Source organism: Cylas formicarius, unplaced genomic scaffold (genome assembly GCF_029955315.1).
Source record: "Cylas formicarius isolate icCylForm1 unplaced genomic scaffold, icCylForm1.1 PGA_scaffold_9__14_contigs__length_23061073, whole genome shotgun sequence".
Taxonomy (NCBI): Eukaryota; Metazoa; Arthropoda; class Insecta; order Coleoptera; family Brentidae; genus Cylas; species Cylas formicarius.
In genome coordinates this window covers 7,538,317-7,553,243 of record NW_026844365.1, presented here as the reverse complement: position 1 = coordinate 7,553,243, position 14,927 = coordinate 7,538,317, and the positions used below count along the sequence as shown (strand labels likewise).

At 43.2% G+C, this 14,927-nt stretch overlaps 5 protein-coding genes and 1 long non-coding RNA gene across 13 annotated transcripts; all 6 read left to right on the top strand.

Annotated features, from left to right (window-relative positions):
• Window positions 1-1,623: 1,623 nt before the first annotated feature.
• LOC132707715 (GDNF-inducible zinc finger protein 1-like) lies at window positions 1,624-2,408 on the top strand. The gene is made up of 3 exons (XM_060679643.1): window positions 1,624-1,797; window positions 1,875-2,028; window positions 2,227-2,408. The coding sequence occupies exons 1-3, from the start codon at window positions 1,624-1,626 to the stop codon at window positions 2,406-2,408; spliced, it is 510 nt and encodes a 169-aa protein (XP_060535626.1).
• Window positions 2,409-2,490: 82 nt separating this feature from the next.
• Window positions 2,491-8,461, top strand: LOC132707714 (zinc finger protein 91-like). Its single transcript, XM_060679642.1, has 7 exons — window positions 2,491-2,639; window positions 3,019-3,306; window positions 3,389-3,652; window positions 3,864-4,087; window positions 4,264-4,512; window positions 4,564-4,620; window positions 5,501-8,461. The coding sequence occupies exons 1-7, from the start codon at window positions 2,491-2,493 to the stop codon at window positions 5,986-5,988; spliced, it is 1,719 nt and encodes a 572-aa protein (XP_060535625.1). The 3' UTR covers window positions 5,989-8,461.
• Window positions 7,273-8,507, top strand: LOC132707713 (zinc finger protein 814-like). The gene is made up of 3 exons (XM_060679641.1): window positions 7,273-7,345; window positions 8,001-8,170; window positions 8,316-8,507. Exons 1-3 carry the CDS (start codon window positions 7,273-7,275, stop codon window positions 8,505-8,507), a joined length of 435 nt encoding a protein of 144 aa, XP_060535624.1.
• A 261-nt stretch (window positions 8,508-8,768) lies between these two features.
• Window positions 8,769-9,544, top strand: LOC132707712 (zinc finger protein 99-like). The gene is made up of 3 exons (XM_060679640.1): window positions 8,769-8,820; window positions 8,909-9,193; window positions 9,318-9,544. The coding sequence occupies exons 1-3, from the start codon at window positions 8,769-8,771 to the stop codon at window positions 9,542-9,544; spliced, it is 564 nt and encodes a 187-aa protein (XP_060535623.1).
• A 43-nt stretch (window positions 9,545-9,587) lies between these two features.
• LOC132707711 (gastrula zinc finger protein XlCGF26.1-like) lies at window positions 9,588-10,247 on the top strand. Its single transcript, XM_060679639.1, has 2 exons — window positions 9,588-9,780; window positions 9,919-10,247. The coding sequence occupies exons 1-2, from the start codon at window positions 9,588-9,590 to the stop codon at window positions 10,245-10,247; spliced, it is 522 nt and encodes a 173-aa protein (XP_060535622.1).
• Window positions 10,248-10,256: 9 nt separating this feature from the next.
• Window positions 10,257-14,771, top strand: LOC132707045 (uncharacterized). 8 transcript variants are annotated; one of them, XR_009619711.1, is made up of 3 exons: window positions 10,257-10,609; window positions 10,682-13,913; window positions 13,979-14,771. It is a non-coding gene; the product is annotated as an uncharacterized LOC132707045 (long non-coding RNA). The 8 variants fall into 8 exon arrangements; XR_009619712.1 differs by having other exon boundaries at window positions 10,257-10,625; XR_009619713.1 differs by having other exon boundaries at window positions 10,257-10,897; window positions 10,947-13,913.
• The last annotated feature ends 156 nt before the right edge of the window (window positions 14,772-14,927 follow it).

Sequence of the window (14,927 nt, the reverse complement as noted above, 5' to 3'; positions counted from 1 at the left end):
GCATCTTCTCGAAGGACGTCGCATATTAAATTCGGAAGCGAGGAAAAATTACCGAAAATCGGCAGAACCTTTTTTTTGTACTTCTCTTTATTTGCGATGTTTCTAATAGTAGGAAATTGTGCTTAGTATATTAACCGAGTGGTAAAGGGCAGAGGAATTATGGTTTACAATATCAAGAAGTTCAAAAATTATAATAGAGTTTAGGGTAGATGCAAACGATTCCAGAGAAATTTTACGAAGAATGCCAGAGTTGAATAATTACAGACTAATTACGAAACACCTAGGAAAAGTGAATAATTTATGTTATGTTTATGATTTCTATTTAATCACTATCATTCTGTTTATGGCGTACAGTATCCATTGCTCTCGAACTCCATAATTACAGATGAATTGCGAACACTCTAGAGTAATTACCACTAATTTCCATTCCATTCCATCGAATGACAAGTACAAAAGGAATTGTTCCCTCTGCGGTTTATCTCTCGGTTATATCTCTCAGGGACTTTGGTTAGGTTGGTCGGTTCATAGAAATACTCTGTTTCAAATTACTCTTATCTACTAAGTTTATATCGCACGTATTTTATATGGAAACTTAATATTTAAGCAATAAAGAGAATGAATCGTTCACGTTGCGTTACACAGCGTCATTAGGTATGACCGGTAAGTTAGGTTACTAGTTTTAGTAAGTAAAGTGTGTTAAATCGTCCCGCCCCGTTTTAACACACAGGTCGAATTTTAGGTAATACCCACCGGTGCGCGTCTTGTGGACGACACTACAAGAACAAGGGAACGCTGACGAGGCACATAACATACGAATGCTCTAACCGAAAGCTGTTTAAGTGCGCAGCGTGCGGTCAAGACTTCACGCAAAAGAACAGCATGAAGCGCCACTTCATGAACCACCACGGCGACTTGCCGTTCTTGTAACGATTGCCTCTAATAAAGCCAAAACGAATCCACATATTGTGTCGTATTAACCCCTGGGCTTTTTGGGCTAACCGATCATCTCGTTTGCGCTCGCGCGGCCGCCACTAACGTCTTCCCCGTTGCAGCTCTGACGTGTATACTTCAGTCAAGCGATCGGTGGGTGTGCGGGAGATGTCAAAAAAGTTATAAACACAAACGACACGTCTACAGTCACCTGAAGTACGAGTGCGGGAAAGAACCGAACTTCAGGTGTTCCCTTTGCAGAAAGCTGTTCTACCAAAAGTACACCTTGAACGCTCACCTGCGGCACATCCACGGACTGGTGTTTTCGGGAAGGGATCGCGACTCTTTCATCGAATGCGACAGGAACTCGTTTTAGCCGTTGTTTTCTTTTCTTGCTAGGTTACCAAAAATGTTTAGTGTCTAAAATAAAGCTCTAACCAAAACTGGTGTTTGTGTACGTTTGTTTTTTCAGTGTACGCCTGCTCCGCGTGCGACCGTCGATACAAAAACAAGCGGACGTTGACTACCCACGTCAAGAATGAGTGCGGGAAGGAGCCGATGTACCGGTGCGACCTTTGCGGCCGAAAGAACTACCAAAAATCGAACCACAGGCGGCATGTCGCCAAATGCGTAGCGAAAAATATGAACTGAATTTTTGTACCTTGCCGCGCATAGTCGTCAAATAAAATAAAAATGGTGATCGTGTTTTTTTTTGTAGGCAGGTACTCTTGCGAGAGCTGCGGGAAAACGTACGCCTACAAACGGGGTCTCGTCCAGCACCTGAACCACTTCTGTGGCAAGCAGCCGCGTTTCAGTTGTCCCCATTGTCCCCACAGATCGAAAATGAGTGCCGACATGAAAAGACACGTTAGAAATAGACATAAGTAGAGCTCGGACGTTTCTTTCCTCCTTTCTCCGCACGCGGCTGTCCGATAAAATTCAAGATTTGTTTTCCTCGACTGAAACCGATCCTTTTTGTAGACCTGTTGCGGCGCACCTGTTCCTTGTGCCACAGGGTGTTCAATAGCAGATCCGCTCGGTACATGCACTTGACGTACAAGTGTCAAAAGCAGCCGGCCTTTCGATGCGACATCTGCGGCATGACCTTTTTTTTCCGGTCGAACATGACCAGACACAGGAAGAGGAAACACCCCCTGCAGTAGCGCCTAGTTTTTTTTGTGTGAGCTAAATAAACGAGAGCGAGATGCAAATTGTTTTACTGCTGATGAGGTGGCGGGCCGTTGATGACTTTGTCGGGAGTTGTCGGCTTTAGTTTTGACTGGTTTCCGCTTGCAGGCAGGTTTAGGTGTCTGACGTGCGGCAGGTCGTACGGCACCGTCACCACCCTGAAGAGACACATCAAGTACGAGTGCGGTAAGAATCCCGAGTTCCAATGTTACTTCTGCACCACGAAAATGAAACACAGGTTCGACATATACAAGCACATGCGGAAGGTCCACGGCTACAACAACATGTAAATCGACGTGAATAAAAAGTGTTTGCTAAACGGCGTTGTTTTTTAAAGTCCTCGCGCCTACGTTTCCGAAGCGCCAACGCGTGATGCAATGTTCAATTTCAGGTTTCGAGTGCGCATGCGGCACCTCGTACCCCGACTACCACACGTTGAGCAGCCACCACCAGAGAGAGTGTCAGAAAATTTTGAACATTTTCAAGTGCCTCATTCCGACCCGCGGCGCGACGTTCCCGCAGTTTGTTTAACACCTTGTAACGAACTGTGAATTTTAAATAAAAGTTAATACCGACACCCGTCAGTAGAGCAGTTCGGTCACTTCTACGTCCTCCGTCCGCCGGGAAGACGACGGACGGCGCAGAAGTAACCGAACCGCACTACTCCCGTCGCTATCATTTTGCCTGAGTTTTCCTTAGTTAGCATTTTCGTTTTGCACTTTTTGCATCGCAACGTTTTTTTTTTAATTTTTAGCATAGCATCACACTTTTCGACCGGTCGGGGTAGCGTATTGCGCCAGGTCGATATGTTTTAGCTTGCTGTCCTATATACCTTGTATCGTGTGTGCATCGAGCTTGTTTTGGCACGTAGTGTAAATGTGTGCGCATCTTCGAATGTAGGTATTGCCGCCCGTCCGATCCCGCGTCCAAGCGTTTCACCCCGCACGTTGTCTTTGCAGACGTGGCGACGCGCAAGATCCGATTGGAAACTCGATTCGTGACGGTATTTCCGTGCCCGAAGTGCGAGAAGGTCTATCACCACAAGAAAACCCTAAACCGGCACATCCGGCAAGAGTGCGGAGTCGAGCCCGAACTCAAATGCCCCCACTGTCCCTATCGGGCCAGGAGAGTGTACGTCCTGCAAAATCACATCAAGGGCCACCTGCTCTACAACTGCAAAGCCGGCTCGTAATCTCGCTAGTCATCCGCTATCGTTTATTAGTATTTATCGTCTGTATTTTGTGTGTGTGTCAATAAAATTTCAAATGTAACCTTCGCCTTTCCGACGACCCGCCTCGCCCGTAGATCTACGCGCCGTCGCAGTAATTCATATTGTTTTAGGTCGCTTTTTCGGCCGCGTCCATCGGTGCTACAAGTGCGGTCGGGAATACAACAGGAACCACAACCTCACGCGTCATTTGAAGGTGGAATGCGGTCAGAAACCGCAGTTTAAGTGTCCGTTCTGTCCTGACCAGTTCAAATACAAACACGTCCTGAAAAGGCACTTGCTGACCCACACTTCCAAGTTTAATCAGTAATTTTGTATCGGGAAGATGTTCCACGAAATTGATGAAGACTGATCGAAGAAGAATAAATGCGTATATTCCCATCTTGTTTTTTTATTTTTACCGGTTATTGGTACTGCCGGTACGACATATTATCGCTGGGTACTTAAGGAGGGTGCATGTTTCTCCGTCGACTTGCTCCTTTCTTTGTGTTTAATTGGACTTGTTTGTAGCGAAAAGAATCCACAAATGTTCGACGTGCGGCAAAGAGTACAACCACCAACCGAACTTGTACAGACACATCAAATACGAGTGCAACAAGGTTAGGTATTTTCGGTGCCCTTACTGTAACTACGCGGGTTTCCAGAAGAGTCACCTGAAAACCCACATACTGCGACGACACGAAGAGCTGTTCTACACGTTCGACAAGCTTTTCGGCGCGCCCCAAAAGTCAAACGACGACGGTTCCATTTAATTTGTTTAGATTTTTATCGGGTTTTAAGTGTTATGTTGTTTTAGCAATAAAGGGTGACTTAGAAAAAAACTATGTCCATTTTTCTGTCGATTCCTAAAAAACAACCCCCCGAGGTCTTGCCGTCCAGTCTTTGCAGCGCTAAGAAAAAACGACGTTTTGTTTTAGACCAGCCTCAGTTGGACCAACAGTTCGTCCCGCTAAGCGCGCCGCCGCTTCCCGCGACCAAGAAACCGAAAAATCCGACCAAGAGATTTTTGTGCCATTGCGGCAAGGCTTTCATGCGCAGACAGTCGCTGAACAGCCACACGAACTTCGTCTGCGGCAAGATGAAACAGCATTACTGCGGCATGTGCAAGAAGTTCTTCTGGGCACTTCATCAGCTCAAAGAGCACCAGAAGATTTGCAAAAAGACCTGTCGTTAAATAAACTTTGAGTTATCGACGCTTGTTGGTTTTTTCGACCCAGGTCACGGAGAGATGTCGAACGCAACGGTAGAGGGCGTGAGGTATAAACAGAAAGGCAGTATGAGTGCGGCAAATCCGAGAGTCTTAATTCTAAGTACAAACGGCCGTTTGTACTTTAATTGTGCGTAGTTTAATGGATCTCGCGAGAGCATAAAAGCGCCACACACATTTTTGAAATTCACACAAAAAAAGGTGTAAATTAGTTTTACAAAAATTTTTAGGATAGTTATAAATCTTATCTTTCCCGTTAAACCAAAGTGTCAATTCACCCACTATTTTTGACGAAATTCCGTAAGAAAAATGCGAATCTGAACTTCTTGCAAAATTTCGGGTTGGGTCGAATTTTAGGGTCATAGTAAAAGGGATATCAAAATTTATACATTTTTTCGCATTTTATCAAATTCGTAAAAAGTGGATTCACGCTTTTTGCTTTCATAAAATTTCATTTAAACAGTGAAAATTCACGAAATTTTTTCGAAATTAACACTTGTTGCAAAATGTCTAAATCTTGAATTTATACTTTTTTACCAAGAATCTGCAGTTAACATTTTCGTAACGAAATTTCGTAATAGTGGTCTAAATATAAAATTTTTACGAAAAATTGTAAATTAACAAACTTTTTACTTTTTTTTTAAATGTCTAAATTTTTTTTTGGGAACTTTTGCAAAAAAATCTAAATTCCCTTTTCTCCACAATGTAAAAAATATGTATTTGCAAATATGTAGTTTTATCAAGAACCTTTCACTCTTTTCTTACGAAATTTTGTAAGGAAATGTAAATTCACAAACTTTTTTGAAATTTTGTATAAAACTGCGATTTACGTTTTTTAATGAAATATAATTTTATAAAACTGAAAATTCTAGATTACTTTTTTTGTAAAATGTAAAAAAAGTAGTTACCCTTTTTGTCAATAACCTAACAAAATTTCGCAGTATAAATTCACAAACTTTTTACGAAATTTTCCAAAAAAAAAAAAAGGTGTTACTTAGAAAAAAGGTACGTTGGGCGTCAAATTTTGACGCGTTTCATTTTACCAAACTTAATATGGCGGCATAATATTGAACTGCATCGGGAGGTATGTGTGACGCTGGCATTCAATTTTTTGATAGTTGAAATTTCTAAGCCCAATTATTCTGGTAACGAGGACGCGGTCCTCAGTACTGTACGGACCACGCCTCGAACTAAGCCTGAACGTTTTTTAGCCAAGAAATTTAAATGTTCGGTCTGTCAAAAAGCTTACTTCGTACTGTCCAGCCTGCGGAGACACGAACGCTTCGAATGCCAAAAGGACAAGCAATTTTCCTGTCCGTATTGCCTCAAAAAGTACATACACAAGCATCACGTGACCGAGCACATTCCCAAGTGCACGTCCAGCGTCTCCGCCCGACAAAACTCAGACTTTTTTTCACGGGAAAGCTTTGAATAAGTCTTATATTTACTGTTCACATTTTTAGGGTACTTTTATTTCAACCAGCTGCCAAGGCCTCGAAGCAAGTACCACGCGGACGACACCGGCCGGTACCCGTGTCCTCAGTGCGGTAGCTCGTACAAGCAAAAAACTCACCTAATCCGCCATATTAACTTTGAATGCGGCAAGGAGCCGAAGTTTGTGTGCGAGTGCGGCAAGAAGTTCAAGCAGAAAAGCAACTACAACACACACCTGAGGATGGTACACCACGTTTTGAGATTGTGATATTAAACGGTCCACGAATTATGGGTCTATTATTTTTCTCATCAATCCGCTAGCTTTATTAGAAGTAAATTATCGACCAATCGTCTTGAACTAGCACTTGTTGTACCTTAGCTGAAAGTTAAAAAGGTATACGCTTCAAATGTTTGCCTTTCACCCTAAACGTATTGTTATATTTTAAATTGACAAATATGATGGCGAAATTAAACTAGTTACCCTGCGTAAAATTTAACTAAATCTAAATTTATGTTGTCCACTATTTACACTACTATACGATATACACGTTTCTAAGGTCTATGATTTAGATTTAGCCGTTCCGGCTTTTCTTTTTAACTGACTGACTGGGGAGCGCGGTGCTCCGCTGTTATAGAACGCAGCCGCTGCTCACAATAGGTGGGGAGGGTTTTCAATGTTTTTATATTAAAATTTTTTCTCATTAAATTTAAAATAATATTTCGTGGCTAGCATTTACACTTTTGATTTAGTTAGTAACCGTAATTACAATGCACAATTCCTTATATTTAAAGCAAAATCATACTGTTGCCGCTATCCAATAAAAAAATCAACTAAAGATTTTTCGAAAACCCTTTGCTAAGAATTAAACTTGATTAAAAATAAAACACCGTATGTTATCGTAAATTTCATATAGCTCTCAGTTGTACGGAGGCACACATTGTTGACGAACCAGACGTTTCGGCGCTCGAAAATCAATATGCCCGATGACACCCAATTCCACGGTTTTGTGTGTGGCGCTTTAGGCAGTTTATTATCGAAATATATGCCCATGTCACATTAAAGAAAATGAGTTTAGTTCATGGAGATTCCCGAAAAGAAAATGGCTCCAAGACAGGTTATTGTGCTAAATACCATTGCTAGTCGCATTGATGTTGGTACAATTTTCGTTTTAAAACAAATGAACTTCTTAAACCCGACCGACGATTTTTTGCACTCCGTTCGACAAATAAATAACCGCACTACCTTTTAGAGGAAAGGACTTGTTTCGAGTGCGGCAGATACTACATGAGCAAGTCGTCGCTGAGGCGGCACAAGCGTCTGGAGTGCGGCGTGGAGCCGAAATATCAGTGCTATCTCTGTTTCCGTCGCTTCAAGCACGAACATCACCTGGAGCAGCACCGAAATGCAAAGCTGAAATGCTGGAGAAGCCGGATTTAATCTCACCCTACTCGTAAAATTTTATTTTTGGGTGTATCCCCGTGGGCTGTAATTCCGTACTTAATGTTGAAAACTGTCGTCCGCAATATAGTAGTTTAGTTTTCCTCTGTTCCGTAGTTACTCTATACAGAGTCCTGACTAATTCTTAGGGGCGGGTATATCGCCAAAGGTTAAAGTTACGTTGACGTTTGAATTAGAATTCTAGGGAAAAAATAGTACCGCAAATTTTATTATTTCAATTTTTTAATGCGGACCGATCGGGTTTTTTCTCTTTCAGTTTTTTAATTTTAAAACGATGGGATAGTTGAAATAGCTAATAGCTAATCCACCGAAGGCCATTTTGAAATAACGAACTAAAACTAACCAAAGTTGTGTCACTCATCTACAAAAAAAGTTTAATTAATTAATTAAATTCGATAACTTTTTTCTCATTTATTCGTCATCCTAACTTTAACCGTTGCCGATAAACCATTCCTATGAAGTAGTTGGGACCCTGTGCATATTGCTTTCTACTTTGAGCGTGGTGGTTGTTCAATACGTTGTTCAAACACGGATTAATATTACTCCATTTTTAGTCTTATTTCCATGCAACCATTGTCACAAGGGCTTCAGATACAAGCACAATCTCACCCATCATCAGAGATACAAGTGCAACAAACCGCCGCAGTTTTGCTGCATGTTCTGCGAGAAGAGGTTCACGTCGAAGGGATATTTGAAGATCCATGTGTCTCAGAAGCACACGCAAGCGATGTTCCCCTTTTAATATATTTTTATTTAATATATTTTTTGATACGAGATAACGTTTGTGCCGTCATCCTTCAACAGTGTTGGTGTATTTGCTCCGATTTGACGTCGCGTTTGTTTCAGATACGTGGCGCCACGCGTTTCAGTGCGAGAAGTGCCTGAAAATTTACAAATACAAGCAGAACCTTAAAATCCACCAGAAAACCAACTGCACGAGACGCGCGTCTTTCATCTGCGCGGTGTGCGGCAGGAGGTTCTCCAGTCAGGGGTTCCTACGGCGGCACATGGCCTCCACTTCTTGCGCCAGCAGAGGCGGCGTCGAGAAGCTCGTCGACTAAAATAAAATTTTCAATGGATCGTTTGTTTTTTTTTTATTTTGGTAACTGCCTCGGTGTTTTATGACGAATATGAATATGAATATTATGACTAGAGTAAGACTCAATCATAAGTACCTGACGTTGCTATGGTACCAAGAATCTTTATTGCAGCCGTCACTATCTACGATTTTTAACAGTAGTTAAAACTACTTGACGAAATTGTAAATATTCAACATAGCGCTGATACGGTTTTTGATGTTATAGCTAAGGAATTAGAAGAAGATGAGCAGAACAGAACCACCAATCATGACAGCAATGCTTTACGACGCGTTACGTATACCTATCCGTGTCCGCTGTGCGCAGTCGCAAGATGCGTTGACAACTGATCTAGCTTTAAGTGTCTAATTCCCGCTGTGTTGTAGGTGACGAGGTGTACACCTGTGCAAAGTGTATGAGGAGTTTCAAGGTGGTCGGTTCACTGCGGAGGCACCTACGATACTTTTGCAGTCGGAAGCAGCCAAAAGTGACCGGTTTTATAGAACACGGCGTCGATAATTACGAGTGTCAGGTGTGCCACCGGCAGTACAAATCGTACGCGACGATGAGACGCCATCTGGTGTACGAGTGTCAAAAACCGGCCACCATTGAGTGTCCCGTAGTGCACTGCAACTACAAAGCCAAGTTTAAAAACAGGATGCTGCAGCACTGCAGGATGTCGCACAAGCTGGAGCTCTGAGATTGTTATTTATTCTGTATATTTTTTGTCGCGCTTCTGATTAAATCACTAAACAGTACGGTCGCTAATCTGTGCGCTAACCGCCAGTTTTTTAGACTACCGATACGTCTGTGAGAAGTGCAACAAACCTTACAAGAAGTGGATATCGTTCTACGTGCATCGAAAGTACGATTGCGGTACCGGCACCACCTTGGTGTGCGGGTATCTCAATTGCGGTACTAAAATCAATCGGAGAAGCAGTATGAAACGGCACATGATGACGCACAACGTCCTGCCGTGCGAGTGGGAGAACTACGTCATTACGAAAGACACCACTATTTAGATCGCGTTTTTTTTTGTTGATTTTTGCCCCAATAAGGATAGAAATGAGCGGTTGCTTTTTTGCAGACGTATTTTACTGCAAAAAATGCGACAAGGTGTACACCAAGCAACAGTCGCTATACGTGCACACGAAGTACGATTGCGGAAATAAGAGACAGTGGAGGTGCTTGTTTCGGGATTGCCGTCACAGGACTACGAGGACCGGCAACATGAAACGGCACATATCGGGAATGCACGGCATCTTGAATTCCGTGGAGGAGTACATGGCTTTAAATAATTAGCCACGCGACGGGATGCATGCCTAAAATTAGACTTAGTTTGCTGTTGTACGTCGCGACCGGTGCCGTCGATAATCAATTTTCTTGTTGCCCGTAGGTTCCCGTTTAAAGGACCTGCTGCGCAACGTAAACTTCAAGGACCACGTTTGCCCCGCGTGCAACAGGCAGTTTAAAAGGAAGGACCACGTTCAAAGGCACTATCTCGAACTACACCTCTGTCGGCAAACGCAGTTCGGATTTAAGTGCGCCTCTTGCGGCAGGGGCTTTAAACGCAAGTACCTAATGGAAAACCACGAGAAAATCTGCGGGATTAAGCCTGAAAAACCGCGCCTACCTTGCTTCAAGTGCGGAATCGAGTTCCGAACTAAAGCTTCATGGGTCAGTCACATGGAGGCGCTGCACGGCCTCTGTGCCGGTCAGCTCTGAATATCGGCAATCTACTCAGTGCCTTATACTAGTGCCAAACATTTTTGTATGAATATATTTTTGTACTACATATACAAAACGGCGTTTCATTTCTTCTAGTCTCGCGCCGAAACCATTCGCATCTTACGCCCATTCTGTGTTTTAGGATACGCGTGTCTCGGATGTTACAGGACCTACAAGTATAAGCGGAACCTAGTGAGTCATCAAAAAATCGAATGTGGAAAGGAGCCGAGGTACCAGTGCACCAACTGCGGCCGAAGGACGTACTTTAAGTCGAACCACAAGAAGCACGTGGCCAAGTGCTGCGCGTTTGAGTACATTTACTAATTTGTAAAGCCACTACCTTTTTCGCCTAAGCCGATGTAAATAACTACGCGGGTTGGCTTTTCGGAGGACCCCGTGTTCATGCCGAGACTAACGAGGCTCGTTTTTAGATCGTCCGTACGCTTGTCCCAACTGTAACTCGAGATACAAGTACAGGAAACACCTGAATAGTCACGTGAACTTCGTGTGCGGCAAACTGCCCACGATCAAGTGCGACTTTTGCTCAAAGATGTTCTACAGACCGTACGAGCTCAACACCCACGTCAAAACCCATAAACTGAGGCAGCTGCTGTTGGAGTAACTCCCGTTCGTCCGCTGTTAACGAAGTGCAATACTATTTATTAAAACAATAAAAGTCTTACGATCGATTTTTAGTCGTTCGGAATGTTCTGACCAGCCGGGCCGCGCCGACGATGACATCTTGGTCTGTTTTAGGACCGTACGTGTGCACCAAGTGCGGCAAGGTCTACCACAAAAAGAACTCATTCTATTGCCACGTCAAACAGCTGTGCGGAATTGAGCCGACGCATGCGTGTCCCGTCGCCGGTTGTCGATACATTAGCCGACTCAGATCTAATCTCAAAAGGCACATGCTTACCGTGCACAAGACCAACTCGTCACGGTTGGAGCCGTTCGTGGCTCGAAACAAGCAGATTTAGTCGGGTGCATAATGCAAACGCAAATGATGGCTATATTTTACGGGGCATTTGCAGGGTGGCGTTACACAGTAGCACAGTTATATATCTCCCTAGAAAAAAATGTTTAAATAAGAGTTCCATAAAATATAAAAACAAACGAAGCAAACGTTGTAAAAATATTTCTTTGCTATGTAATTGAAAAAAAATTAAAACGTTAATTTTTTGACTTAACTAAGGGAGATGTACTTTGCCGCACTACTGCTCCACCGTGTTTATATTTTTACCGTTTTCCGAAATACAAAAACGTAAACGTAGAGGCAACGCCTATTTTGGAAAATATGGTTTTATTTTTCGCAAAATCGTATTACCGGTTACACCTCTTTCCTAGTCTGGGACGGTCAGGTATTGAGCGGGATTGGTCGCCTTGCGTTCTTGACTGGTCGTTTTCTTTTAGAACTGCGATATTCTTGCGACAGATGCGGCCGTCACTATCGCTACATAGGCGGTCTGAATCAACACAAAAAGTTCATCTGCGGAAAGAAGCCTCAATTCGTCTGCTGGTTCCCCGGATGCGTTTACCGTACCAAGCTGAAGTTCGATCTCAACAAGCACATGAGGAACATTCACAAGGTGTCGCCTCCTCGACGATAAGCGAAATTCTGTAATGCGCTTTGCCGAAAATAAACTCGTATCGTGTATCGAAGTCCCGTGATTTTTTAGGCTCAGACGTAATCGTAGCTGGCAGCCGCTAAGCGTCATTCGTTTGTAGGTTTCTACGAGTGCGCGTCTTGCAACAAATCGTATAAACTCAAGGGCTCGTTGGATAACCACAAAAAGTACGAGTGCGGCAAAGAACCGGCTTTCAAATGCCCGTTTTGTACGTATCGGTGCAAGCAGAAAGGTAACCTAAAAGCGCATATCAGCAGGAAGCACAGCTACCACGAGGACATCAACAGCTACTTGAATCCTTCGGTCAAAAGCAATTCGGCTTTGTAGTATAGATTTGTAGTTGTAATCGGCCAACACGTAACACGGGTGACGTTCGTACAATGGTTTTTTCTTTCAGGGTTTGCGTTCCATTGCCACAGCTGCTCCAAACGATACAAACACAGAGAATCACTTCACAAGCATTTGAAGTACGAATGCGGCAAGGAGCCCTCATTTAAGTGTCCTCACTGCCCTTACAAAGCGAAATTTAAGTTCAACTTGAAAAAGCACGTCGCGTCGCGCCACAGCGATTCGTATTTGGACAACGTCGTGGCCGCTTGGAGTCCGTCGAAATAAATTTTATTGTGTTTTTGAGCGCTTTATTTTATCTTTTTTTAAGTATTTTTGTAGAAGAATTTGGGGTTTTCAGGTGCTGGAACTAAAGTACCATTTTCAAAAAAACTTTTTGCAAGGACCATCTTATCGTAGACACACTGTATTCTCAATAAAGTAGTATTTTTAAAACATTTGAGTGATTTTTAACGGTTTTAAATTTTTTGCTCACGACAATAGCAGGAAAGCGTAATTTCTGCATCGCTTGTCCCCCGGGGGACGCAGAAGTTAGGCATTCTTACTACTAAAGGCGCCTTAACATCGCGTCGCACCGGTGACCGGTTGATCTAACATGGCCGTCGATATACACTACAGCAAAATTGTCAAATTTCAGTCGCTATGTTGTAGAATACGTTTTGACGCTGGAAGGACGGTACGGGTGTCGAAGGTGCCGCTGTTCTTAAAAGAGAAAGTAGTACTTTTTGAGATAGGAGTAGTACAACGAGAGGCACTTCGGGTGCAACAACTGCTATCGCGGGCTCCGGCAAAAGTACCATCTGCCCCTACATCTGTCGTCCGGCACTTGTTTCAAATTGCGCGAAATACACGATTTTCTCTAGATAAAACCTCTCGAACGTTAGCAACGCATTTTGTCTCTTCATGACGAACCCTCGTATAGTAGCATTGACATGGTTAGTCCAGGCGATACAAACATGGAGGGTTAATCCACCACGTCTGAAGTACGAATCCGCCAAAGAATCATCGTTTAAGTCTCCTTTCTGCGTTTACAAGCCGCAATTTAAATCCTTACCGTAATTGTTTTAGTACATTTTTAGATAAATTCGTTTGTCCAATCTAAAAGATCATTTTAGCAAAAATTGCGGCGCCAACTATATCATTAAAGCGTCATTTTAGCGTGAAGTAGTTCATTTTTATTAAATTAGTATTTTTAAAATATTCAAGTAATTCTAAAATGTTTACCTTTTTTTTTATTCACGAGAGTAATAGGAAAGTGTAACTTTTCACGCGCCCCTGGTCATGCAGAAATTAGGCTTTCCTTCCTTCCTATTGATACCTTACGATCGCAATCTTCTGTGCGTGTAGAAATTAGGCTTCCCTTTAACGTCCTTTGCGGCCACTTTAACGTCGCGTCGCACTGGTGATCGGTGGTTAACCAATATTGCCGTAGACCTCAAATTTTGTTAATCTTCAGTCGCTACGTTGTAGAGTACGTTTTGACGCTCGAAGGGCGGTACGGGTGTCGAAGGTGCGGCTGTTCGTACAAGAGAAAGCAGCACTTCTTAAGACATGTGAACCACGAGTGCGACAACCAAAGGCATTTCATATGCTACAACTGCTCCCGCGGGTTCCGGCAGAAGTACCACCTGCACAGACATCTGTTGTCCGGCACTTGTTTTAAATCAGCGAAAAAACACGATTTTATGTAAATAAAACTTCTAGAAAGGTAGCAATGCGTTTTCCCTCTTCATGACGGCCCGTGTTTTGCAGATGTAACCCTCGTTATGACGGAAAACGGCAGGTACGGTTGTATCCAATGCGGCGCGTCGTACAAGTTCAAGAAACACTTTAACCGACATGCGAAATACGAGTGCGAACGTTTGAAGAAATTTGTCTGCCACGTTTGCCACAAGTGTTACACCAGGAGCGATTATTTGAAAAAACACTTGCTCAGTTGTGTCGCAACCTAGACGGCCATTACAGTTCGGTTGTTTGTAGGCAGGATTGCGTGCAAGAACTGCGGCAGACTTTATAAGCTTAGGACGTCGCTCAATCGTCACCTCAAATTCGAGTGCGGGCTGGCGCCCAAGTTTAAATGTCTCGTGTGCTCTTACGCGACCAAGCAGAAAATCAATGCCGTCACGCACATGATAGTAGTCCACGGCATCAGAAAAGAGGATATTGTATTCGACCTGTGATTTTAATAAAAACCCACCTAAAAATAGCTGACTTTCAGCAAACCTTTCGGTTTTGTGCCGGCCCTCGTTATTTCTATAATTGTTTTAGGGTTTCGACTTACGCGTGATGGCCGCTTCGGCTGTCAGAAATGCAGTTCGTCGTATAAAGACCTCGGCAACTTAAGGAGACACCTTAAATTCGAATGCGGCCGTGATCCGATGTTCATGTGCCCTATCTGCTATAAAAAGTTTAACTATAAGTTCATTTTGTCAAGGCATTTGTACACGCACTCCAAACTCCATTGAGGAGTTCCGTTTTCGTAGCCTAGAAATACATTTTCTTTTCTATCTACGGTAACGTGTTACCTGTACATTTAAAATTTTAGGTTCTAACACGCGCAAGGAAGAGCGTAGGAAGAACAGAACCAAGCTCGAGTGCGACTATTGCGGTTACTCCACGTGCCGATCCTACAACCTCAAAAGGCACCTCCTGTCCAAGCACTACGAGTTTGCTACTTGATTCGCCACGAACGTTTGCATTA